This window comes from Lichenostomus cassidix, chromosome 2 (assembly GCF_008360975.1).
Source record: "Lichenostomus cassidix isolate B80296 chromosome 2, HeHo_3.0, whole genome shotgun sequence".
Taxonomy (NCBI): Eukaryota; Metazoa; Chordata; class Aves; order Passeriformes; family Meliphagidae; genus Lichenostomus; species Lichenostomus cassidix.
The window spans coordinates 135,885,597-135,911,108 of NC_139482.1; the positions used below are offsets into that span (position 1 = coordinate 135,885,597).

The 25,512-nt window shown below is 35.6% G+C and overlaps 1 protein-coding gene across 1 annotated transcript in view; it reads right to left on the reverse strand.

The window, feature by feature from the left end:
* Positions 1-25,512, reverse strand: part of CSMD3 (CUB and Sushi multiple domains 3) — a 596,977-nt gene that overhangs the window by 279,524 nt on the left and 291,941 nt on the right. Inside the window, exon 13 of the mRNA XM_085053430.1 lies at positions 21,497-21,609. Coding sequence (XP_084909556.1) covers positions 21,497-21,609 — 113 coding nt within the window. The remainder of the gene's footprint in view (positions 1-21,496; positions 21,610-25,512) is intronic.

The following is a 25,512-nucleotide window of genomic DNA, read 5'->3' on the forward strand; positions in this document are numbered from 1 at the left end:
GGAGATAACCCTGGATTTTAAGAAAGCCTCTGATACTCTCAATGGAAAAAGAATGGAAAGTATTTATGAGGAGAAAAAGGAACAGAATATAAGATAAAATGCTTTCATGGTATTTCTGCTTGATTTCTACTAATTTTGAAGAAAATGCAAAGTAAGACTGTGGTGAGATGTTTTTTCAGTAGTATTGGTGTCACTGGAAATAGGAGGCTTACAGTCTCTGAGGGAGACTCTGGAATGCTTATCCTTTTGCTCAGGTTAGCTCTGGCTTGCTAACCACAGAGACAAAAGGAATAAACTAATTTTGTGTTGGCTGTCCATACACTACCAGGACAAAGCTTCACACTAATGGAATGTAATACTTTTCCACTTTCTAGTCTTATTGCACTAATATTTAAATCTAAGTATATACTCCAGAATTTACCTAATATACACTTCTGCTTTAGCAGACATACCTATGAAAAAAGAGAGCATCTTCAGGAAGAACTGAACTCAGCAGTTGAGTACTGTACTCAGCAGTACTTGAGGTGAGGCTGCGCCTCAGGCACTGCATTCAGTTCTGGGCCCCTCACTTTAAAAAGGACATTAAGGTGCTCAAGCTTGTCCAAAGAAGCACAGCAAAGCTCATGTAAAGTCTAGGAAATATGCCTTAGCAGAAATTGCTGAGAGAGCTGGGTTTATTTAATCTCAAGAAGAGGATGCTCAGGGGGGACCCCATTGCTCTCTACAAGCACCTGAAAGGAGGGAGTAGTGAGGTGGGGACAGGTCTGTTCTGCTGTGCAGTGAGAGGACCAGAGGAAATAGCCTTAAACTGAGACAGGGGAGATGCAGATTAGCTATTAGAATGAAAAATTTCACTGTTAGGGTGGTCAGGCATTGGAATAGGTTGCCCAGGGAGGTGGTGGAGTCACCATCCCTGGAGGTATTTAAAAGGCATCTGGATGTGGCACTGGATGATCTGGTCTGTGGTTTAGGGTTTGCAGTGGTAGTGCTGAGTGAGCAGCTGGATTGGATGATCTTGAAGGTCTCTTCCAACCTTGATTATTATATTCTAAGAAAATGCTGTCCTGGCATGGAAAGTAATAACTAGTTACTACTTAGAGAACAGAGAGAACAAAACTCTTAAAAAATTGAGAACACACCACAAATGTAATGATTTTAATTATGGTTCACATGTCTAGCCAGATGACCTAAATACAGCCATTGTTAGATTATTGCAAAAGACTTAAAATAACTAAATAAACTATAAAAATCATGAGGAAATGATTTCCAGGCACCCACCAGCTGAGTAATAAGGCCATGTTAAAGCCAATTAATTTTATAATCTTTAATAACTGGTTGCAGAGATCAAAACTGGCAAAGCTCCAATCACTACTGTACATCTTTATAATTTCTAAGCTAAAGCTGCATTTTAGATAGATAAACAGACAAAAAAAATGCATAATGCTTGTAGAAAACCCCACAAAATAAAACGTTTTAAATATTCCTTAAAACAAGGGTGGGAGAGGGGAGGAAAAGCAAACAGTCTGGAAAAGGCATTGACAATCTTTTTTCAACTCCCTGCTGGGTAATATGAGCATATCACCAATAGGTGTGGGACCTAAAATTGTTGAAAGCGAGTAAAATTTGACCCACCATCTGTTTTTCTTAAAAACAGACAATTAACAATTTAATTGACTTGGCACACTATATATTACAGTACATATGTCACACTAGATGAAGTGATTTGGTTTCTACAAAGTTGTAGAAAAGGTGCCTTGAAGCTTTTTGATTATTCTTATTACTTGGTGGTTTTATTTTAGAGACTTTTTTTTTTTGAGAAAAAACTATGCCCAGGGCTTAAATTCTGTCATGTGAAGCTTTTAGTCTTTTTAAATGCAATGCTAAAGTAGGAAATAATGCACCATACCGCTATGCCAAATGTTATTTATTACACTCTGTCTGTGCTTTCATTTTATGAAGCCTGCGGCTGGACCGTCAGATTACAGGTGTCCTTTAGGTTGAAATAAAAACTTAACAGTAGTAATTACCATGTTAACTGAATACATAGTATCTCCCTACCATCCAAGTGTACTTTTCCCATTTATAGATATACTACCACAATGAGCATCTTCAGGATTATTTTCATTTTATCTGCTACTTACTGTACATTTAAATGGTTAAGCATATGGAGAAAAATAACCAATTTGAGGAGAAAATAATATTAGCACAACATGCTTGAATAGACTAATTGCAACACAGTATCTTTAGATAACCATAGTGCTAAATTGTTTCTACCACCAGATATGAAGGCATTTTTTGACTTAAATATGATCTACAAGTATCATGTAGAAAGCAACCATAACACTTAATGCTCTAGGGGTTTTTCATACTTCTTACAGTTAAGCTTATTGTAAGATTTATTATTGCAGCTATGTGTCTAACCTACAGCTATTACATTTATATCTGTTTTGAGTAAGTGCAAGATAGCAGTCTAAAAAATGCATGGTTGTATGTAATAAATAGTAAATTGGTGACAGCCTCTAGGTCTTAACAACAAGAAAGTGACTTTATTCAGCAGTGAACTCCATTTTTGTCACTCACAATTAAGGCCATAACATTTTGTTTTCCCCTCAATTTAGCCAAAATTTTAAATTGAAAGCTGCCTTTTAATTTTTTTCATCATTACTACTGACAATGTTACTACCAAAAAAGTTTGAATTTTTATATAATTCACTATTTTTCAGATAGTCAAGCACACTTTCTTGCCCCATTTGACACTCCTACTTGTTAATGCAACCATTTTCTCTAGACACCTATATGTATTTACTGCAAACCTCATCTATAAAAAACAGTAATTTCTTTAATTATAGTGACCTTTACCACTTGTCTGGCTTTTCCCTTATCCCTACCTCATGATATGTGAGATGGTGATTACTTTTTTTATCCCTTCAGACTGAAGAAAGAATGGATTTAACATTGCTCTTCACAGAACTCATTCAGACACTTACATATATCACAATTTTTAATACATAGCTATTATATCTTTTTTTAAAAAATTATATGTGGTCTATTTGTTAACAGCACATAGGCAATAGCCCGGAGAGAACTCTGTATTCTGGAGGCCAAGTCTAGAAGGAATTTGAAGTTTCTTTGTAGTAAAGTTATGTTAGTGAAGTTCCTATCCCATTAACATTAAATGGCCACAAGCATTGCACTGACCTGCCATGGCAGGGTTCAGTGTTTGGCTGGGTTTGCCTTGGCCAGAGCTGCTTTTAACTGGTTTGAGCCAAAACAGCAGTTGTTTGGTAATGGTGTGACTTATTACTTATCCTGTCTGAGCTTTCGTGCCAGTCATGTGCAGGGAAGCTCTGACTAATTGAGGCAGACACTATATAATATTCAACAGCTCTTAGCGGTTGTGGAAAAGGTGGGGGGGGAAGTGTATTCTGCAAATTCAAAAGAGTAACAGGGAATCAAAAAAGCAAAAACAAAAAACAAACAAAAAAAAAAAACCACAAGAAAACCTACCACAAACAAGCCGGCTGTCTGAAGAAGCATGTAAGGATAACTGCCTAAGGAGACCCAAAGGAGAACGGAATCCCACTAGGATCACCACACTCCTCCAAGCAATGAACTTGGGAAGCTGATAAGTTGTATTACATTCCTCCCTACTGCCCTCTGCAAGTGGAAGGCAAATGTTAATGATATGGCACAAAAAAACCACAGGGAGGGAAAAGAAGCAGATACTAGGAAGGTTATGTGCCATCTTATCTGTACTGTTAGTAAGACTCCTCTGTGTTGATTAGACAAACTGAATGCTAGACTTAAAATGTGAATTAGACAAAGAAGAAATTCTTAGGATTTTTTATGTTGTGCTCCTTTTTGCTTATGCTTAGACTGAATGTATCTCTGCACTCCCCTGAAGTGCGAGTTGCTCTTGTATTCCTTCCTTTGGCTATGTCTGGATGACACAGCTCTCATCATCTTTGTTTCTCCAGATCTCCTCCCTGAAATGCCTTCTCAAAGAGGAAGAATTTCAAGCCCCACTTTTTGAATTTTAAGAGGATTTTAGGGACAAGGTGTTCAAAATTTCACCACGCAAAAATTTTTTAAGTTCTTTCTTTAAATTTGGAAAAATACCAGTTTTTTTCCCTGACTATTTCCAAGAGTTAAATTTTAAATAACATCAACATATCTTCTAGTTTTCATTATTATTAAATGCCTACTAAAATCAGCTTCTAAGGCTAACTTGTGAACTCACTTGTTCCATGTCATCTAATTAATTATATCAGTTTAACTTCTATATTTGCTCAGTAATTTACATTAATACTCAGAGAAAGTTGTCATAATAATCTTTAACTACCATGTATTTCAAGAATTGGTCATGACACCTATTTAGTAAAGTTCATTGTCTTCTCAAATTGGTCTCTGTAACAATCCAAAGAGTTCAAATGTGAAGTCTTAAGTGACTAACAAAAGCAATAATCACGATTTGTTAGTTTAGAGGTATATGCTCGCTACATTTCTCCAAGTAATTTAAAATGCAGATTTAATTAATATTATACCCTATGGTTTTGTATATTTTTCCGTATTTGTTAATCATTACAAAAAAACCAAAAAAAACCCCAACTCCTACCATCTCCACTTCCATTGAGAAAGAAAATAAAACCAAACTATAATCTGCAGAAATTAAAACAAAGACCTTAAATTCCTTTCTATACCACTGAAGTTTCTTGAAACATTTTCAAATTTCCAAGACATGGTAATTACAAATGCTTCTCTCCTAAGTCCCAGTTATAAGTAGTTTAAATCAGTGTCTCCAGACTCAGCTTAGCTGAGAAGTCAGCTGTGGTCTTCTTTCATTAGCTGTCTCCATCACCTGGCAATTAGCATCTAGAAAGCTTTCACCACAAAATTACAACTTCATTCAGTTATACTTTCATGATGCAGTTGTACTTTCATGTAGGTAAAATTCCAGGATCTGGCTCCTACTTGCTCACTAAGTACAACCTTTGCAAAATGGCATATTGGTCAAGCTGACAAATAATTGAAATTGCACATACACATAATTCTTCTAGATTATTCAACTGCAAAAATATGTCTTAGTACACTTTCTTTTTTTTTTTTTTAATATTGAAAGATGTTCCCACCTGAAGGCGTCTAATTTTTTATTTCATGGTAAAGGAAGAATATAGGACTGGTTATTACAAACCATACAGGAACAGGTATTTTCCTGCTAGTTTTTAATGTGACAAAACTAAACCATAGAAAACTGTCTCCAAGGGACACTAAATTGATATAAAACATTTTTAGTGTCAGTCTTATGACAATTAATTTAGAACAAAAAAATATTTAAAATAATTTATTTAGGAATTACATAAAAAAGTTCAAGTTTATATTTAAAAATCCTCATTTTTTTCCTGCTTAAAAAAAGCAAAAAATATTTGTCTTCCAAATTATTTCCAGAATTACACAGTATATGAATGTCAACAACTATATTGCAACTTTAGGTGTTTTGTGATACCTAAAGTTAAAAACTGAGTAATAGAAGGAAGCCATTATGGAGAGCATAGAGAAAAAAAAATTACCCTCCCATTTCTTTTTTCTTCCCCACTTAAAAAAGCAAGAAATATGTCTCCTGCATTTTATTTTATTTTTCATAATAGAAACACAGATCCACAGAAACATTCAGTTTGGAAGTGATCTCTGGAGATCAGCTATTACAACTTACCTGCTTAACAAGGTCACTTAGAGCAGTTTGTCCAGAATCATGTCTGATCAAGTTTTGAGTGATCTCCAAGAATGGTACTCTAGAACCTCTCTGGACAACCTGTTCTTGACCATCCTCACAGTAAAAAAGTGTGTTCTTAGATCCAGATAGAATTTCATATATTGTAATGTGTGTCACTTCCGTCATCTGGGTCCTGCCAAGAAGAGTCTGACTCCATCATTTATTCCTATCAGGTATTTGCATACATAAGATGCTCCTACACATTCCTGTCCTGTCTGAAAAGCTCCAGTGATCTCACTCTCCTCTCACATGACAGCTATTCCAGCACTTTCATCATCTTTATGACCCCATGACTTACTTCACTAAGTTCAATACATTTCTTGTACTGGGGAGCTTAGAGCGAGTAACAGAAAGTTACAGAATTCCTTTCTATTGCTGATGTAGAAGTTCAAAAAATAAATAATATTCCGCAAGTTTTGGATGGCCAGAGAAGGATTCAATTTGTATACAACTCATTTGGTATACACAACAGATACATTATTCATATGGGTATATTTCATTAATTGTTTTCATCAAAGGATAGGATACTACTATTATTATTATTATTATTATTATTATTTTTATTATTGATAATTCCCTAATTTATTCTCTAATTCTCACAAGTAGCCTGTACATTTAAAGGATGCATAATTAACATGAAAAGACTTTTAAAAATTATTCTGTCAAGTAATGTCAAATTTGGACTTCAGCATAGTCTTAGTCTAATAATGTCAGTTTTCAAATCTTTAAGTGCAGCAGATTTTACTTGGACTTAGAGATTCTAGAAAATAAAATTAATTCTGAATATTCACTGTATTTTTGGAGTGAATGCAACCAAAGACTGCATGAGAAGCACTAAATTTCACAGCATGTTGTCTGGAAAATCGTTACGTTTCCTAGTCATATCAAATTGGAGCTTCCTAGCATTTCTTCACCACCCACTTTCTCAGGTGTTCGATCAGACTTCATAAATATTCCTGAAGCTACAAGGAATTTTAGATCAGCTACTCTCATCTTGTGTTACTTCACCTTAGCAGTTCACTTTTTACATTATTTGCAAGAGTTTCAATATGCAAAATATTCCAGCCTAGAGGAAGGGGAGAAGAAAATAGAAAAGCAGAGAACAAGATGAAAAGAGAGAGGTAGAAGGAGTGGGAGAGAAGGGGAGAGAAGAGAGCGTCCCTGGCAAACAGATCTTTTTGCGTAAATGGAAGGACTTTTCTACAATATCTGGAGAATCCATTAATTGCAAATGAGAGAAGATATGACCAGATATTAAAACACAGAAATGTAATGACAATAATAATGACAACAATGACAACATATATATTTTGAGCTGTTGCTTAGAGAAAATAAAGACTCATTAGTTAGACACCTTAGCACCACCTTGGAGCACTGGCCAGTCAGTGCAGTATTTTGTTTTCTGGTAAAATTGAAATTTTCAGCATTTCGCACATGCTGCTAGTGGTTAAATAAACAAAAACAACAAAAAAGAAAGCTAAAGCTAAAGCCAAAGACAGATGCCATCCTTTTTAATTAAAAAAAAATCAAAAAGCCTAGAATTCAAGGATAAAGATGATTGTCTATTTTTTGATGTGACAACACAGAAACAGAAACATCCTCTCGAGATTAGAGATTGGATTTTTGCCTTAGTTTTAAGGAATGCAAACTCACATTATACATCTCACTTTAATAAAAGATTTGCACCATGGGGATCTTCAATGTGTTATTCTAGTATTTTTCATATGTCATGAAATACTTTATGCATAGAAGTACACCACACAGGACTAAAAGAAAGGGGAAAGAAAAAAAAGAAAAGAACCCACAGCTTTCTGGTATTTTTTTCTGGGAGAGAGTACAATGGCTAATTCAAAAGCATAAGCCATAACATAACATAAGTATGGATTTTTAATTGAAAAATTAAAATTTTCTTTCTATTCCACATGCATCCCTAATAGGGGAATTAAAATATATGTACTCAGTGGTTTTTTTATATACACTCAGTGTATAATTCCCATAAGAATATGACAGCAAGGTAAACAAAATTTCTTACTTTAAATATAATGATGAAAGGGACATTCAATATATATTTCAGATAACCAACACAAATTATCAGCATATATAAGCCTTTTTTAAAGTTGAAACTCTCTTTGTATAGTCTTTTCTATGATTTTCAATTAAAAAATTTAAAATTAAATAAAACTATAAAAGCAAAGAAAAGCACATCAAGCAGAAGTTCACATAGTGTTCTCTGTGACAAATAAAGTAGCTTTTAGTAAATTGTTGCACCAGAAAAATATGATGACGATTCAATCATACCAAAAGGTGGGCAATAACACCAATTACAGTGAAAATACAGCCTCATCACTTCATAAAAATAATTAACTTAATGCAAAGTAATTTAATGATTACTGCACTATCTGTGCACCATCTTTGGAAGGAAGCATCATCACATAGTAAACTGGTGCAATAATTTTGGCTGGGTAAGGGTTAGTTTTCTTTGCAGAGGCTCATGGCGCTGTATTTTGGATTTGTGATGAAAACAGTGTTGATAAGACACTGGCATTTTTCCTATTGCTAATCAGTGCTTGCACAGTCATGGCATTTGCTGTTCCTCACCACCCTAGCAGTGAGGAGGCTGGGGTCGCACAAGCAGGAAGGGACACAGCCAGGACAGCTGATCCCTCCCAGCTGGCCCAAGGGACAGCCTGTACCAGTTGATGTCATCAGCAATAAGAGCTGGGAGGAGGGAAACAGGGACTTACAGAGCTATAGAGTTTGTGTTCCCAAGTAACCACTATGCGTAATGTTGCCCCATTTTGCTGGAAGTAGCTAAACATCTGCATCTACCTAACAATGGGAAATGGAAAATGAGTACTTTGCTTTGCTTTGCTTGCATGTGCAGCTTTTGATTTACCTACTACACTCTCAGTCCCTGAGTTTTCTCACTTTCTCCCTTTTGATTCTCTCCCCATCCTGCTGCAAGGGGTGCAAGCATATGGCTGTGTTTGATTTAGCTGCCTTCTGGGGTTAACTGCAACAGCCAGGCAACTCTAAAGCATTATAGCTTTTAGGCTTTTTCTCTGGAAATATGTTACCAAAGATACCAACCAACAGTAAACTGAAATAAAAAAAACAGAAATAAATGTAAGATACAGTCTACTCTAATACAAAATATATAATTAACAGAAGTTTCTGAGAACATGAAAAGATATGATGAAAAGGCCCTGCTCTTGTAGTGTTTTCTAGCATAATAACACTCACAGAAATTAATTATTGACTTGGAGGAAAAAGAAGGGGAAAAAAGAGTATTTTCCAGGCATATGCTTGGCAACATGGAAAATTCAGAAGTCCAAGTCAGAGAAGTCCAAAATCTCAATCAGTTATGATTATTCTTTTGAGTGTTTCATCTGGAAACATTTTGAAAAACCTCTTTACATACATACACTTTAAGTTCTGACTGTATTTTAAATACACTGCTGACTTGCTTGCAGATACCCCACATACTGAAATACACAAAACAAAACAACTAGCTTCACTCTTCATCCAAGCAAGTAAGATACATTTTTAGCCCTCTGTTCCATGCAATGCCAACAGATGAAATTAAGCAACCACTATGCCATGATGTTACTTCAGCAGACAAACTTCAGTAGACAAAGTAGATGGAAATCTTTCTTCTGTCACCCTTTCACAGGCTGATGTAGCAGGAAATGCATCTTAGTGTTTTGAAAGCAGACATCTCCAGAGCCTGCCATACACAGACTCTCACCACTGCAAGAAAATTGATGCAGTGCAGTCAGGAGGGGGGCCTCCACCAACTTGAATTCAAGTGCAGTAAAAGGAGAGTAATCAGGCATGGCAAATTCTCTCTCAGTGTTGTAATATGTGTGGGGAAAAGAGACAGGTTTGAAGTCAGGAATACCGATCAGATGGTGGAGAACACAAAAATTATGTACTTTAAATAATAAGGTAGATTCACTCAGAGATAGGAAAGATGTTAAATATGGGCACAGAACTCTGTATTCATGGCACTTTCCAGAACTGTTCAGGTCAAGATATTCCATCATGTTGGGCTTTCAAATACTAGCTTTTGCCAGAATTTTCCAAAAGCATGAATTTCTTTATTATTTGTATATTTGGTTTTGCTTCCAGTTACAGAGATAAAGTTAAAAAATACTTGTAAGAAAACTTAAGCAGTTTTGAGCGTATTTTTTACCCCCAAATCAAAGATAGTAAGTCTCTTGCAATATATATGCTTAATGCATAAGACAACAAAACTGATCACAGTTAAATGCGCACTGAAATACTGTTGAAATACTGTGGAGGACAAACAGAGAAACAGCCATTTAGCCCAGCATTCTGGTTTAAGCAGGAGCTAATACTTAGGGACATAGCAAAAGATGACCTTTCCACATGTAATGTATTCATATTGCCCAGCAGACTAAGGTCAGAGCAGTGAAAATCCTTCCGCTCTTCTTTATGGGTAACACTATCACAAAAGGTTGGATAGCTAAATGCTTTTAATTAAATATTGAAAAGCAGAAAGGATGACCTACAGTTTTACTGAACAAAATTAAAAAGTCGTGGGAGTCACCTTCAAATAACAGCTTGTCCGACCAGTTTGCCACTGACAAGAGGGGAGATGGAGAAAAGGATCATAAGTCATATGCCATGGAAATAATTACCCTCCTTCCAACCAAACAAAACAATTAGGTAGAATTATTAAATTGACTTGTTGAAGACAAATAATCTCATTTTTAAACAAATTTGGTAGAATATAATATTAAACAACACTAAAGTGGAGAATAAGAATAGTTTGGGTAGAAAGAGACCTCTAGAGATGGCATAGTCCAAACTGAGATCATCCAATAGCCAAATCAGATTTAAAAATCAATATTCAAAAAGAAGCAATAAGCACCATTAAATAATTATTTGGGGATATAGAGGTGAAACGGAGAAAAAGCTTAAAATTTCATTTTCTAAGAACTTGGTTATAGACTGAAGATCTATTTTCACCAATTTGGGAAAGTTAACAGAAAACTGGAAGTTTCTCAATACTAAAAATACACACCTTCCAGAAATTATTTTAAAAGGCAACCAAAAAACCCCACACTCAAATACATTCTGATGCAACCACTTTTAGAGACACAGCTTATTATTCCTTTTAAATTACCTGAGACAAATACATTTGCTTTGAAAGATTACAGTTACAACAAATACTGCTAAAAATTTATTGAAAAGCTAAATTCCAGGGGCTGCATACAATGATGTAATTTTTTAACCCCCCCCCCACTACAGGAAATTCTTAAGACCTTCATTATAATGTAACCTCCATAGCTTTTTAAGTACTCAGAAATACCATTTAAGATACTATGAAATATCAAATCTGATGCAACATTAATTTATCTTTGTCCCTATAAATTATATGAATTAACTATATAATTTTGAATATTTACTAATTACAAACTATATAGTAACATTTGACTATTTGTTAGATTATAAATGTATTTGTGTGTATTTACATACACATTTACACAAACAGATTGCACACATTTATTTGACTAAGGGTAAAAAATGGCTAGTAGAGCAGCAGCAGTCTTTTTATTCAAACTCAAATGCAAAACTTGTATCTTGAGTAATACAGGAATTTCCTTATTTCAGCCGTACAACAAAGGTAAACTTTTCTAATAATGAAGATGAACTATAGAAGATTGAAATGTAAAAAAAACCAGCTGGAAGGAATTAGTAATTAAGACCTAATAACAACAACAAACAACAAAACAAGCGAAAAAGAACAACCAAAAAAAACCCCAAAAAAACCAAACCACAAAACCTTTATGTTATGCATCCAAAGTTTTGGAAGAACTTGTTTTCTAGGAACAACACATGATGATTTGTAAACAGCCCTCTCATAAGCCCCAAAAATGACCAACAACTAATAATCAAAAACCATAGGTACTCCATAAGAAAGAAGAACATAAATTTCCAATTTGCCTAGGTGCCATAAAGCAGTAGCAGAAAATCAAAGTAATTTTTATGGACTCATGATTCTATGAAAAGAACTTGGGTTGTGGCTCAAAGTGCAGGTTGAAAAGCTTAGAAAATGTCCAATTTCTTAAGGTGATTTTAGTACTGTAGGACAGAGATGCAAATACAATTTCTATTTCCAGAAAGAGTTCCAAAGGACATCTGAAAAGTACAGAGATGTAAGCCTGAGATGTAACAAGACTGTAGAAATTATAATTAAACATAGATTCAGCTGACACATGGATAAAAAATGATATCCACAAAGCAGCATGGCTTTTTAAAGCAAAGTCCTGCATTACAAATCTACCAATGCTTCCCAGCAAGATTAACTGGCATAGAGATGAGAGAAATCCAGTTTAGGTATACTATTTGCAGTTCTAAAAGGGCATTTGAGGAAGTGCAAATGGAAGGTTCTTACAGAGATTAGGAACCATTTCATAAAATGACAGGCTTTTTCTGCATGTTTGCTTAAAATATAGTTAGTTGACAGTAAAAGGAAATGCTCAGTTATGTCAGAGGAAAGAAGTCACTAATGGCTTTCTTCAGTATTAAGTCCCTTTCACAGAATCACAGAATGGGTAAGGCTGGAAAGGGGGACAGTTTGTCATCTGGTCCAACCTCTCTACTCAAGCTGGGTCATCCCAGAGCACATAGCACAGGATTGTGTCCAGATGGCTTTTTAAAATCTCCAGTGAGGGAGACTCTACAACCTCTCTGGGCAATCTGTTCCACTGCATGGTCACTGCACAGTAAAGTTCTTCCTCATGTTAAGGAGGAACTTCCTGTGCATCAGTTCCTACCCATTGCCTCTTGTCCTATTGTTTGTCACTACCAAGGACAGCCTGGATCCAACCTCTTGACATCCTTGCTTCAGATACTTACAGATGTTGGTGAGATTCCCCTCCCCAGGGTCTCTTCTCAAGGCCAAACAGGCCCAACTCCCTCAGCCTGTCCTTGTAAGGGAGATGCTCAAGTCCCTTAATCATCTTTTTTGCCTTCCATTGGACCCCCTCCAGGAACACTAAGTCCCTTTTTCACTGAGGAGCCCAGAACTGGGCACAGCACTCCAGACGTGCCTCACTAGGGCTGATAGAAGGGCAGGATCACCTCCCCTGACCTGCTGGCAATGCACTTTCTAATGCACCCCAGGACACCATTGGCCTTCTCGGCCATAAGGGCATTGCTGGGCTCATGGACAGTTTGTTTTCCACCAGGATCCCAAGGTCCTTCTCCACAGAGCTGCTTTCCAGCAGGGCAGCCCCAGCCTGTAGCAGTCCATGAGGTTGTTCTACCCCACATGCAGGACCCTCCACCTGCCTTTGTTGAATTTCTTCCTGCCTTTTTTGACAGTTCTTATCTGCCTATCTCTCCAGCCTGTCAAGGTCCTTCTGAAGGGCTGCACAGCCCTTGGGGTGTCTGCAACTCCTCCCAGCTTTCTGTAGTCAGCGAACCAGCTGAGGAGGCATCTGCATCTGCCCCTTCAACCAAGTAATTGATGAATAAGTTAAACAGTACTGGGTCTCCCATTCAACCACTTCTCAATCCACCTCACTGCCCACTCATCCAGTCAACACTTTCTGATTTTGTCTATGAGGATTTTGTGACAGACAGTGTCAAAAGTCTTGCTGAAGTCAAGGCAGACAATATCCACCACTCTTCCCTCACTGATCCAGGTAGTTGTTTCACTTTAGAAGGCAATCTGTTTGGTCAAGCTTGATCTACCTTTAGTGAATCCATCCTGGATATTTCTAATATAATACTTCTTGTCATCCATATGGAAAGAGATGGCCTCCAGAATGAGGTGCTCCATCACCTTTCCAGGGACTGAAGTGAGGCTGACTGGCCAATAGTTCCCTATGTCCCACTTCTTGCCCATTTTGAAGGACAGGGTGAAATTTGCATTTTCCAAGTCCCCAGGCATCTCTCCTGATTGCCATGACCTTGCAAAGATGACTGTGAGTCACCTCACTATGATGTCCAGAAGCTCTCTCAGCACTTGTGGATGCATCCTGTCAGAGCCCATGGACTTGTGGATGTCAGGTTTGCTTAGGTGCTGTCCAACCCAATCCTCCTTCACCAATGAAAAGTCTTCCTTCCAAGACCCCTTTACCCTGGTCTGTGTCAGAGAACCCTGAGGGATGGTCATGTCAGTGGAGACCAATGCAAAGAAGGTATTTGAGAACTCTGCCTTCTCTGCATTCTCTGTTACCAGGGTCCACCCTCCACTTACTTATGGGCCCACATTATCCTTTTGTTTTTATTCTGTTACTGATGTATTTAAGAAGCCCTTCTCTTTAACATCCTTGGCCAGACCTAATTCCAGATGGGCCCATGACTTGTTGGTCTCATTTCAACTTACTTTGACAATCTCTCTATATTCATTCCAAGTGGCTGCTTCCATCCCTGCTTTCATCTCCTGTGCATTTCCTTCTTATGCTTCAGTAATGACAGGAGTTCTTTACTTTTCCACACACAATCCTGGTCCCCTCTGTCAGATTTCTTTTTTGTTAGGATGCTTCATTCATGTGCAGGGTTGGAAGTGACTCTTGGATATCAACAACAACTCTCGGACCCCATTTTTCTGTGGGGTCTTCTTCCATGGGATTCTTAAAAGAATATCCCTGAAAGGATGAAAGTCATCTCTCCTGAAGTCAATGATTGTAATTCTACTTGCTGTCCTGCGTCCTCCTCACCCAATAATGAACTCCACATGGTCACTACAGCCAAGGCTGCCCCCAGTCTTCACATCTCCAAAAAGTCCTTCCCAATTTGTTAGTATGAGGTCAAGCAGTACACCATTCCTTGCGGGGTCCTCCAGTACCTGTGTCAGGACGTTGCCATCAATGTTTTTCAGGATCCTCCTGGGCTGTTTGTGCTTTGCCATGTTGCTTGTCCAGCAGATGTCAGGGTAGTTAAAGTTATTGTTTGACAAAGTATTATCAGATAGAAAACAAGGCAAGCAGTGAAATGACAAAGCTTGCTGATGATAGCTTACACAAAACAGTAATGAGGACAATTACCTGTGAAGAAATAAAAAAAGGGCCTGCAAAACTGAGTAAGCAGTAATATGGAAGATTAAATACATTGTATTTTCTAGGAAAAAAAAGAAAAGGCATCAGATGAATCTAGTGGAACTACAGTGAACAAAAGGAAATACTTCTTCACTGAAATGTTCTAGCCATAAAATACTTAGAATATTAAAATTATATGTGGGCTTGAGAGGAATAACAGATGAAATCATGGATGAAAAATCAGTCAAGTTTTACTTACTCTAAATACACTGGATTTAGGAAGTCTGTGCAACAAACAGTTAGGGAGTAAGAAAACATTTCATAGAAGTATCATTCTATCATTGCTTGCCCTCCTTCCCTTATATTGTATGCAGTAAAATGAATTTTTATTATGCTTCTGTACAACTGTACTCATATTTCTATAATCTAGGGATTACAAACAGGAAATTTTATGTTGAATACATAGTTTGAGAATTAGATTAAAATATTACTAACTTATTTGGATAATACTGACTGAGTAAGGTCAGAAAAAGTCAGTAGTGACTTGAGACCAACAAAGAAGGAAGAATACAAGAGTAAAATACACCAATTACTGTCTTGGCATTAAGTTAACAAGAGAAAGTGCCAATGTTTCTGAAATGGATGCTCAATATGTTCAAGAGATATCTGAAATAGAAATCATCTTGAATTATAAAACTTGCTAGTAACTTTCAGCAGACATGGGATCACTACAGAGAAATTCTTCCTGTATTAGTAAACTGTTGGTCGGTGGTGTTGCACAAAAAGAAGTGTTTAATTTTTTTAAATACAAAGCAGTATTTGCTTTTAAGAATTTGAACTAATCATGAGAGTTAAAAGGATTAAAATAATTTGCAGGGATTTTCACCATTAGTGTGAATCTCTGCTCGTCATTCTTTCTGCAAAATGAAGTTAGGATGCACAAGGAATAGAACTGGGGGTAGAATCCAATTAAATAAATAATTTATATGATCCTGTCTAGTTTATGCACTACAAAACACACAAAGAGAAAAAGAATATGATCAGAAACACAGAGAAGAGTGTGTGGAAGGGCAACAGAAATCACCAAAACACTTAAAATACCACAAGAGAATATATACTGAAATTTATAAAACTGAACAGTTCAGAGTGGAGAAATGTGTCATAGATTTAACTCCTGATTTTGATGTGCAGCAAGCAGAAAAGCTTTACTTGCCTCTTTCTTGCAAAAGGAGAATTACATCGTATTTAACTGAAGAAACACACCAACAGTCTTGTGAAACCCGAAACTACCCAATGAAACTGTCCACAATCTCACTGAGCTGTTTTGGTTTTGTTTTTTTGCTTTTTTTGGGTTTTTGTTGTTGTTGTTATTGTTGTTGTTTTGTTTGGTTGGTTTTTTGTTTGTTTGTTTTTTTAAATTGGCAAATAATAAGAACAGCAAGAATTAAAGCTATATTTTTCTTGGTACAATGAACATGAAGGCCTGCATTTCATAAATAAGCTACTCTAACAGTTTGCCAAGATGAGATCTTCCTGAAGTCTGTGCTATGTTTCTAGACATATTGAGAGGACTAACAATGGATTAAACTATCTACCTAATTCAGATAGGTATTCTGTCACCAATTCAGCATTCTGTCACTAATAGAAAAGCAATGGCTGTTGGGCAGTTAGTTATGGAAAAATATCTCTGTGCTATCTGTGACAAAAACCCTCAAATGTGTCTGAAACTCAGTGCTTACTGCTAGAAAAATACAATAAAATGTGGTTCACAAAATCCAGACAGCTACTCCAGGCTGTACTAGTATCCCAAACGAACACTCAGGAACATAAACCATAGTGGATGAAGCAAGATGAACATCATGCTTTAAGCAAAAAGAAATCTTCTGAAATACTGGGTGTCAGAGTGCAAATCCCATATCCTAAAATTAGATCATCAATGCAGAGAATTGAATAAGCAAGTCTACTTTCCTTCAAATTCACTTTTTACCTACACTGGTATCTAGCCTGGCATCCTAAATAATTCTCTTCTACAACCTATCATTGCACTTCTGTCACTGTAACCTTCTTCAACTTTATTTTCTTACACAACTAGATTGAAGTATGTCTGATGTATTAATAAACAGATTTTGTCCTGATAGGAGACAAAGTAGGAGAACATAGTAGGTCCTTCTGATAGTTCAGGAGAACCTATTGATTTAAGAGGTTTTAAAGACGAGAGAAAAATAAAACAGATGCACTAAAAGAGAAAAATTTCCTTCACATTTGACCATAGTACAGAAATTGAGGGTCCAGAATATCAGGACCAAACAGAGCTAGACTTCCCTGAGGTTAGTTTCCTCTGTCTCAGAAGACTCAAATCTGACCTAAAGAGAAGTCAGCTTTCCCAGATGACACTGATAGGGAATTGTTTTGTATTGTATTCACGTTACTGATTTCATTACCTAAAGTAATTTTTGCTAATAATCTGCACCATAATTATTTACATTATTTACTAATCCTACAAATCCTGTATTATGTTGAAGAAGTCTGTAAGGCATATCTCATATTTAATCTTTCATATATGTCCAAAGTTACAAAAGGAAACAAGTGTATATGGAAGATATTGCACTCAAAATTCTCAAGTATAATTTTCCAAGAACTGTAATATTCCACTGCTAGATTCTCAAAGTTTTTTTGTAAATCAAAATAAATTCACAATTATTCAAAATCTTATCTCACAAAAGTGAGTTCCTTTGAAGGTTGTACTGTGATTTTGTTTGTCTCATATTTTGTACAGCTGTTTTTCATGCAATTGTAGATGAAGCCCATTCAGTTCTAGTGCTTGAATATGTTGTAGATTGTTTCTCTACTATTGTTTAGATAGATACTTCTTTCCTCTTCACCATGGCTTTGAGAATAGCAGTGCAACTGTGTCAATGTGGCACCATTGCGTGAAATATTGTATGATCCTAAGTATTCACACAACGTGTCAACAGTTAAAACTATTAATTTGTGGTTTCTTTTCATAGTATTGATGTGGAAAGTCTGCAAATAATCCATTATTTATTTGTTTTACTTGGTAATTACACAAGCACCAAAGTCTGATCTAATATCTAAAGAAAGGATTATGGTTTTCAAATAATCCCCAAAATTATGATGTGAAAATAATTCACTTGAAATTTTAGATTTCTAAATATTCCATCTTCTTACTTAATAATGCTACACATACATTTGAAGCATGAAAAAACCCAGAACTGTTTATACTACAGTGGAAAATAGATAAAATATATCTGTAACGAGGCAGCGCTTGTATTTCTGTCCTGCCCAATCCTGACATTCATGAATCTACTATTTTAAGTAGTTTATTTTATGGGATACTAGCAAAGGTATTTCAAAACATCAACAGTGAAAATTTATTTACTTTAAAATGGTCTCACAAATATTTAAATCTATTTTAATACTTAAATATTTATAATGGTCTCTAGCTATTAAAGCCGTAAAATAATCCATAAGCAGCACCTTAATATACAAGTAGACAAAGATTTTTATTATTTCACAAAAGCTTACTAGATTCTCTCAAATAACAGATATTTAACAGGATCAACTGTTAGCTCCAGTACTAACATAAATTTAAAAGAATTACTCAGCAAAAAACTGATAAATGCAGATGTATTTAAAAATTTATTTGCCTATTTCTATCACTGAAACTGGTGTGGCATATTCAGTCCTATCCCAGTCAGAAGGGAGGTGACCTTCTATCTCGCATTTTAAGCAACTATACAATTTTGGGGGACAATGGGTAAAGGCCACTGGGTGATGACATTCCAGAATCTTTTTTTCCTCCTGTCATATTCCATGTAGATCTTAGAAAAATACATAATCTTAAAAATGTCTGCCAGAATCAGACCCAAATGTCACTTAGATTGAAGAGGGTTTTTTTATGAATTTCGATGGCATGAGCCACGTGTATCTACACTGCCTCTAGTTAGTTGAGTCTGAGAAGCACAGAAGCAGATATTTAGGTATCAAAATATTTTAGTAGTAAAGTATTTTAGCTGCTAGTAAATACTGTTATCAAGTAAAATATCAAGTAATTAACTCCAACATAAGCATATCTGTAAAGTGAAACAATAAAAGATACAGTGCACATACTACCTATATACATTTCATTGTGTTTCAGTGGTTGTACTCTGGAAAAGCTTTACAAGCTCCTGAGAAATGCCCATTAGCAGCTGGAGCACAGAAGGAATGCTATTCCTGATGCTATCTCCTGATGCATTTTATGAATTACCTCAAACAAGTAATTTGTGCCTTGCAAGACTGCTCCATGATGAAAACTAAAACATGGGCAGTGAGAATGAACAGAAGATTCAGTTCAAAAATCAAACTGCTAATGTAAAATACTAATGCAATTGTATCTTTTATGTAAGCAGAAACTTACAAGACCTAAACACATAATAAATATATGTATAAACAGATACGGTATCAGACCTAGTTAGGTGTCTAAGTGGACAGTGGAATTTGTGAGGTGGAAGGGGTCAAGTTAAGGGAATACATTTGATCCAGTCAAGAGATGCACAAGCAAGTTAGGCATACATTCTAAGGAATTTATGAATTAACTTAAGCTGAAATGTCCTTTGACCCTGACTTCTAGAAATCATCACTCTCTTCAGTATTTCTGAAAATTCTCTGAAAAGAGAAAATTCTTTGCAATTTTTTGATTCTAGTAAATAATTCAGTGGTATGTAACAGCCCTGAACACACTGTTCTAACGCAAATAATCAGTTTACCTCACTGGACTTTCTCTGAACTTCCAATTCTTAAATTCCAAAACTTAAATTGCAGAACAGCTGCTAATCCAAAATATTACCCATTTACACATCTGTTTTCAGAGCCTACTATCATTACTAGAAAGGACTTAAACACAAAGTTTTAAAAACAACCGAAATAACAACCCCTTGAAACCTGACTCACCCGTGCTACACTTTCCATTTTATTTTATGAGCATTGCCCAATTTCTGATATGTCTGATGAACACATCCTCTCAGGGATCAAATTCAAGGCAACTTAGCTTAAAAAATTAACCCATATTCTAAATTGGGGGTGAGGTGGGGGGTGGGGGGAACCCACAAAAGAAACCCTAACCAAAACAAAGGGGAAAAAAAAAAGGCAAGCACCTCCACCACCACCAGCATGGAGCACCTATCCATTGAGGACTTGCTTCATTCAAGTGCTATTTAAGAACTCATGTAAAGTACTACTGTAGGGCAAGAAAGAAGCAGATTCAATATCTAGGCATGCAATCACAAAGTTGATTATATGGAGATGCTGTTGTGAATGTTCACCCTTTCTGTACCCTTCTACCTATTCATATTCAATTAATTTATTCTTGCAGAACTATAGTTTCTAAGAATAAATGTAACTCATGAATAAAAGAAGACATAGCATATAAGAATAGACAATAATCCTCTGCCTTCTGCAAACTAAAACTGTTGCAAGTAAAATTAATTTTATCAGGAAAGAATCATGTAAATAAAAGAATTGACAACTTGAACTCTGCAAATTAGAGTTCAGATCTAAAACTCATAATTTTCCACTCAATTACGGTTCTAGTTTTGCTGTATTAGCAAATTCTTAAACGTGTTTATACTAATCATTCTCTTGCCCCTTTCAACAGCTGGAATGTGGAAATCCTAGGTCTTCATGATTAATATGAAAAAAGTGGTATGATCTTCCTATCTTAGTCCACTAGATCTGAATATCCAGTGCACAAGTGCACTCATACCATACGACTGTGGGGCTAAATATGCATGGACAGCTACAGGAAAGTTATGGACAGAAAAAAACCCAGCAAGTCACAATGTGAAGGTTTATTCCCACTGCACTTGTTCACTCCATCTGCTCATGTTCAGCAAATTCAGCTTCATTTTTAATACCCACACTCACTGGTTTAACTTTTGCCTCTCCTCTCTCCTTTTCTGATGAATCATCATACTTTCTATTATCTGGTTTGGGTGCTAGACAGAAACCATGAAAGTAATAAAGTTCTTGTAAGAAAGACATGCTTCTATGTTAAATGTAGTATAAAAATAACAAATATAACTAATTCTGTAATAATACAGAAATGCATATATATGTATATACATGTTGTACTTTAGCTTTTTTGATTTTGCTGCTCACGTTCTATAAAAATTGCATGTTCTTCCAGAAGTATCAAATAGCAACAGATGGTTCACATTGTACATTATGCACTTTAAGACCATAAAGAACAACATTATTAGGTTTTTCTTTGTCTTGGCTCAAAATTTAGCAATAATTCAAATACTTCACTTGCAGTGTTTTTTTATGTTGTGATAGGCATTAATTTTCAAAAGGATGTAGGAACTAGTAATTTCTTTTACTCATTTGCCTTTAAATAATCACAGAATTATTTCATTTTAATAGCTGTCAATATTAAATAACAGAAAGTAAGAGTAAAGCTATATGCCAAAACCCAACCACTCTAACAACACATCTAACAAAATGTGTGCAATTTCATGTGGCATAAGACCTTTAAAAGAACAATTCTTTTTCCTTTTTTTTTTTTTTTCAGTTCAGCTTCATTTTCCTCTTTTCAAAGCTGACAGAACTGGAAACAGAATGCATCCACTAATAGGAAAGAAAAACATTTCATAATATTGGCCTAATTTTTGGTACACCATTACATTTCCTTCCAATCATGTATCATTACCTTTGTAGTTAACCTTGAAACCAATTGAGCCCACACTTTCATCCGTTTGAAGATGCAACCACATCTGATTGCTCATGCTCACAATTAAGTCTGGTACAAAGCTCCCGGTTAACCTATAGATAGAAAAAAAATTCTGTGAAGCCATTAAGCATTAAGTAACTAGATTTTTTTTTCTTTTTTGTAAGAAATCTAAATAACTATTAAGCATTTTTCTTAATGTTTGCTTTTAAATTCATTGCATCAGCTCACACAAAATTAGTTATTTACAGGCTGACCAGTGAAGACAATTCTCATGTTTGTAATGACTGCAAATTTGATAGTAGTCTATGAACACATGCAGCTACTGTTCATGTTGTATTGAACTATTTCATCTCACTTTCACTTGCTGGTCCAGAAAGACATGCAACTTCCCTAATCCTTAACCTTATCTGGCAGTCCTGTGTCCATTACTCAGGTACATGAAGACATAAATGGCACTAGAAGCCGATAATGAGGCATTACAGTGATTCTTTGATTTTTCTGGTAGGCAGCTACCCACTTTTGAATACATGCCTTGCATATTTAAGAGAAAGCTGTTATTTTTAAATAGCAACATTGTAGTGAAAGTCCATGTGTTCCCTGCACTCTCCCACCTCCCCTCATCACCTCTTCTACAACAATGGGAAGACAGCCTGACAAGACTCAACTGATGTCTATTCCTTCATTAATAAAACTGACAAATGTCACAACTTTAAAACTTTCTAATGTTTCAGGGTGCTAATTAACTAGAAAGAACTAAACTTGATATTCCCTTTTTCCTTTTTTTAGAATTTTGTTTGCAAAAAATTTGCAAATCAGTGCAATCCTAAATGCTGATTCTATTTGCTGAATGTACAGTGTAATAGCAAAAAGAAAAAGTTGTGAAAGCTGCAGTTTTATGTTTTATTGCATTTTTCCCCAAAATTTTGTCTTAAATTTGGTTATAGTTTATTATCTGAAATGAAATGCTACAAAGTTTCCAGTTTCAAGTGGATCATAAGCACAAGACTGTATAAGAGTGAAAGTCGTTCATTTTTTGAAGTCCTAATCATTCTTTAAAGCTAGCTGAAACTTGAAATGGACTATTTTAAATGTATTTTACAGTTAATTTTAGTTCTTCCCTCTGGTCTTTTTTAGCTTCCTTCTGTATTAAATACTCTGCTGTGGGAAAAATTCAAGTCTGTTTCCCACATCTGTGTTCACAGATGGAGCTACTAGAAAGACTCTTGCCAGAACTGAACAAGTAAATGCCTGGCCAAAATAACATATTAACTGCTCATTCCTGCACTAAGAGAAAGTGTCTTCAGTGAGTTCAGTCTTTGCCAAATTAGTAGATTAACAGGATGTTCCTGAGAAACAACACTGATGTAATGGCTAACAGAGTTTTGTAATTGTCACTGGTGACTGAGAGTACATATTTTGAATATTAAGTACATTGAGAATATTGATATCTCTGTTGTGTCAGACAGAATAATGAATAATGTTTATTATAATAAACATCCATGAACATTTTTGCAATTTCCATTTTCTAAAATTAATTTTAAATACATTATTTTTAAAATCCATAGTTTTAACAAGCACTACTTTCCAATTAAATAGTACAGGAAGAAAAAAATCCATTTGAAAATGCATTTTGAAAAAAAAAATTCAACAGAGCACAAAAATTACTTATTACTCTATTTTTTAAGTTCTTAGGGATCCCTGTAAAACATTTGGGAAGGGGCCACACAGAGCAATAAGTTCCAGAGAACACAATATTATTTGAAGGAAGCTATTTAAGATAAGAATGAAACTCTGCAGTGGAGAATTTTTCTTTCTCTCCTGGGGGTTTATGCGGCTTCCTCTACCCTGGATTCAGTACTTAGATTCCTCTCCTGGGAGTGCACTTTCCCTTTCAAGAGCTGAATAGTGAACACTGTCAGCAGTAGAAATGGAAGTATGTGATTATGATGTCTCCCTTTTTATTAAACAGCTTAACGGTTACAACACTCAGCACGGTGTTTTCCACCTCTTCCTCTACAACTCCAGAACTACTCCTCCCACGTACTGGTGATATATATTCTCCCCCTGAGAGTGTACACTGAAGACTGGTTTGAGGACATTCAGAAGACTGTAACATTCTCCATTTGCTGAAGACAGTCTGCAATATGAGAGATTAGTCACATGCCCGCTCAACACAGCAAGCATACTAAAAGACTGAGTTTCATTTCTCGTACAGTGGATTTTCCAAATGCCTGTTACAGGAACCAGTGTCCAGATGGATATTGCATTAAAAGTCTCCTGCAGCAACTGTCAGACCAAGCTGCTGAAAGCAAACTTCCAAACATCCTGGAAAAGTGCTGTGACTGATGTATGAAGGGGAACCCACCATTTCTTTTCCTTCTTCCCCTCTATCCCTTGCTAATAACACTTAACCCTGCTCCACCTTGCATTGTAGCTCCATAGGAAAGCCCTAAGAATGTCTTCATAGTAATCATCTTGTCAAACAGACTGAAAAAAAAATATAGCTAACTCATGTTTAAGTTCATTTGGGTGCCAGGCTCACCAGGCTGGAGCAGACTATCACATTGCTGGGTGCATGGATGTACAGGCTCAGAATTATAGGCAAGCAGGGCAACTTAATGACAAGTACTGAAAAGCCTTTGGAGTTTAGCTACTTCTCTGATTAATATCAGCAGAATAGGAATAATCAGGAGTGTAATTATCAATTTAGGGAGCATAATTCTATTGAAATGCCACTTAACTAGAGCTTTTGCTTATGAACCTTCCTATCAAGCAGTGCTCAGTAAAACTAGTAGATTAAACACTTGGATAGGTTTCCTGATTAATTCTGATAAATTGGAATATAAATGTTTTCACATTACTAACATGTAAACCAGACATATTTAAACCAATGTTCTTCAGCAATTTTCTGGGGGAAAGATAATTATCTTAAAATTTAAAATCCAAAAATTAAATGCTACAGCAGCTGATTTATTTGCTATGGATCATATCTCAGACAAAGTCTGCATGGCTCACAGGAGAAAAGATTTACATGGTTTTTACAGTACTCAATTATGTTCCATCTTCCATGTAATTTTTTAACGCATTTTAATCCTACTAACTTTGCCATTGATACTTTTATCATGGAAAAATCATTCCACTGGTAAACAAAAATAATACATCTGTGGCTTATTATATAATGTTACCTAATATTAAACCCCCACAAATGAATGAGGTAAATTTATTTGCTTTTCCAGGATCTTCACAATAATAATTCTTTAAACTTATTTACCTAGTTATTTACAAAACAGATTCTTTTATCATATATTAACACTTGACAATTCTAATTAACTGTTTTAATTTTAAAAAAAAATTCAGAATTCTTTATATTTGTGACAATTTTAATAATGTCATTCCATCATTTCTCCCCAACCTAAGGTACATCATCAGAAATATTTTTATAAAATTCTAACATCTTCAATGAAACACAAACTGGACAGACTGTTCTACTACATTACTCAAAATTTAAAGTATTATTTCACTTTGCCTCAACGTGTTACTGTAATTCAGTAACAATACTTTAGTTAAACTTTAATAAGACCTGGTGAATTTGCACTTATTAAAGGTTCTTTTCACATGAGAGGATATTCCATATACATTAGGAATCTAAGAACAGCTGAAACTGAATTCCAGCATTATCAACAATATTTTTGAATGACTGGTACTGCTTAAAAAGTAGACATTATAGTACTTCCCCATTTCTCAAATTTATTAGTATTAGCAATTAACTCATCTACAGTCCAGTAAGAGACTGCATTTTCCTGAAGCAATTGCGCCTGAAATACCTGGCCAAATCCTGGTCTTTCCATTGATAATAATCCTAGAATCAGATATTTAGGTTGGAAAAGACCTTTAAGATCATCAAGTAAACAGTTAAATCAACACTGCTGAGTCCACCACTAAACCACATGCTTAAACACACCATTTACACATCTGAACACCTCCAGGGATGGTGA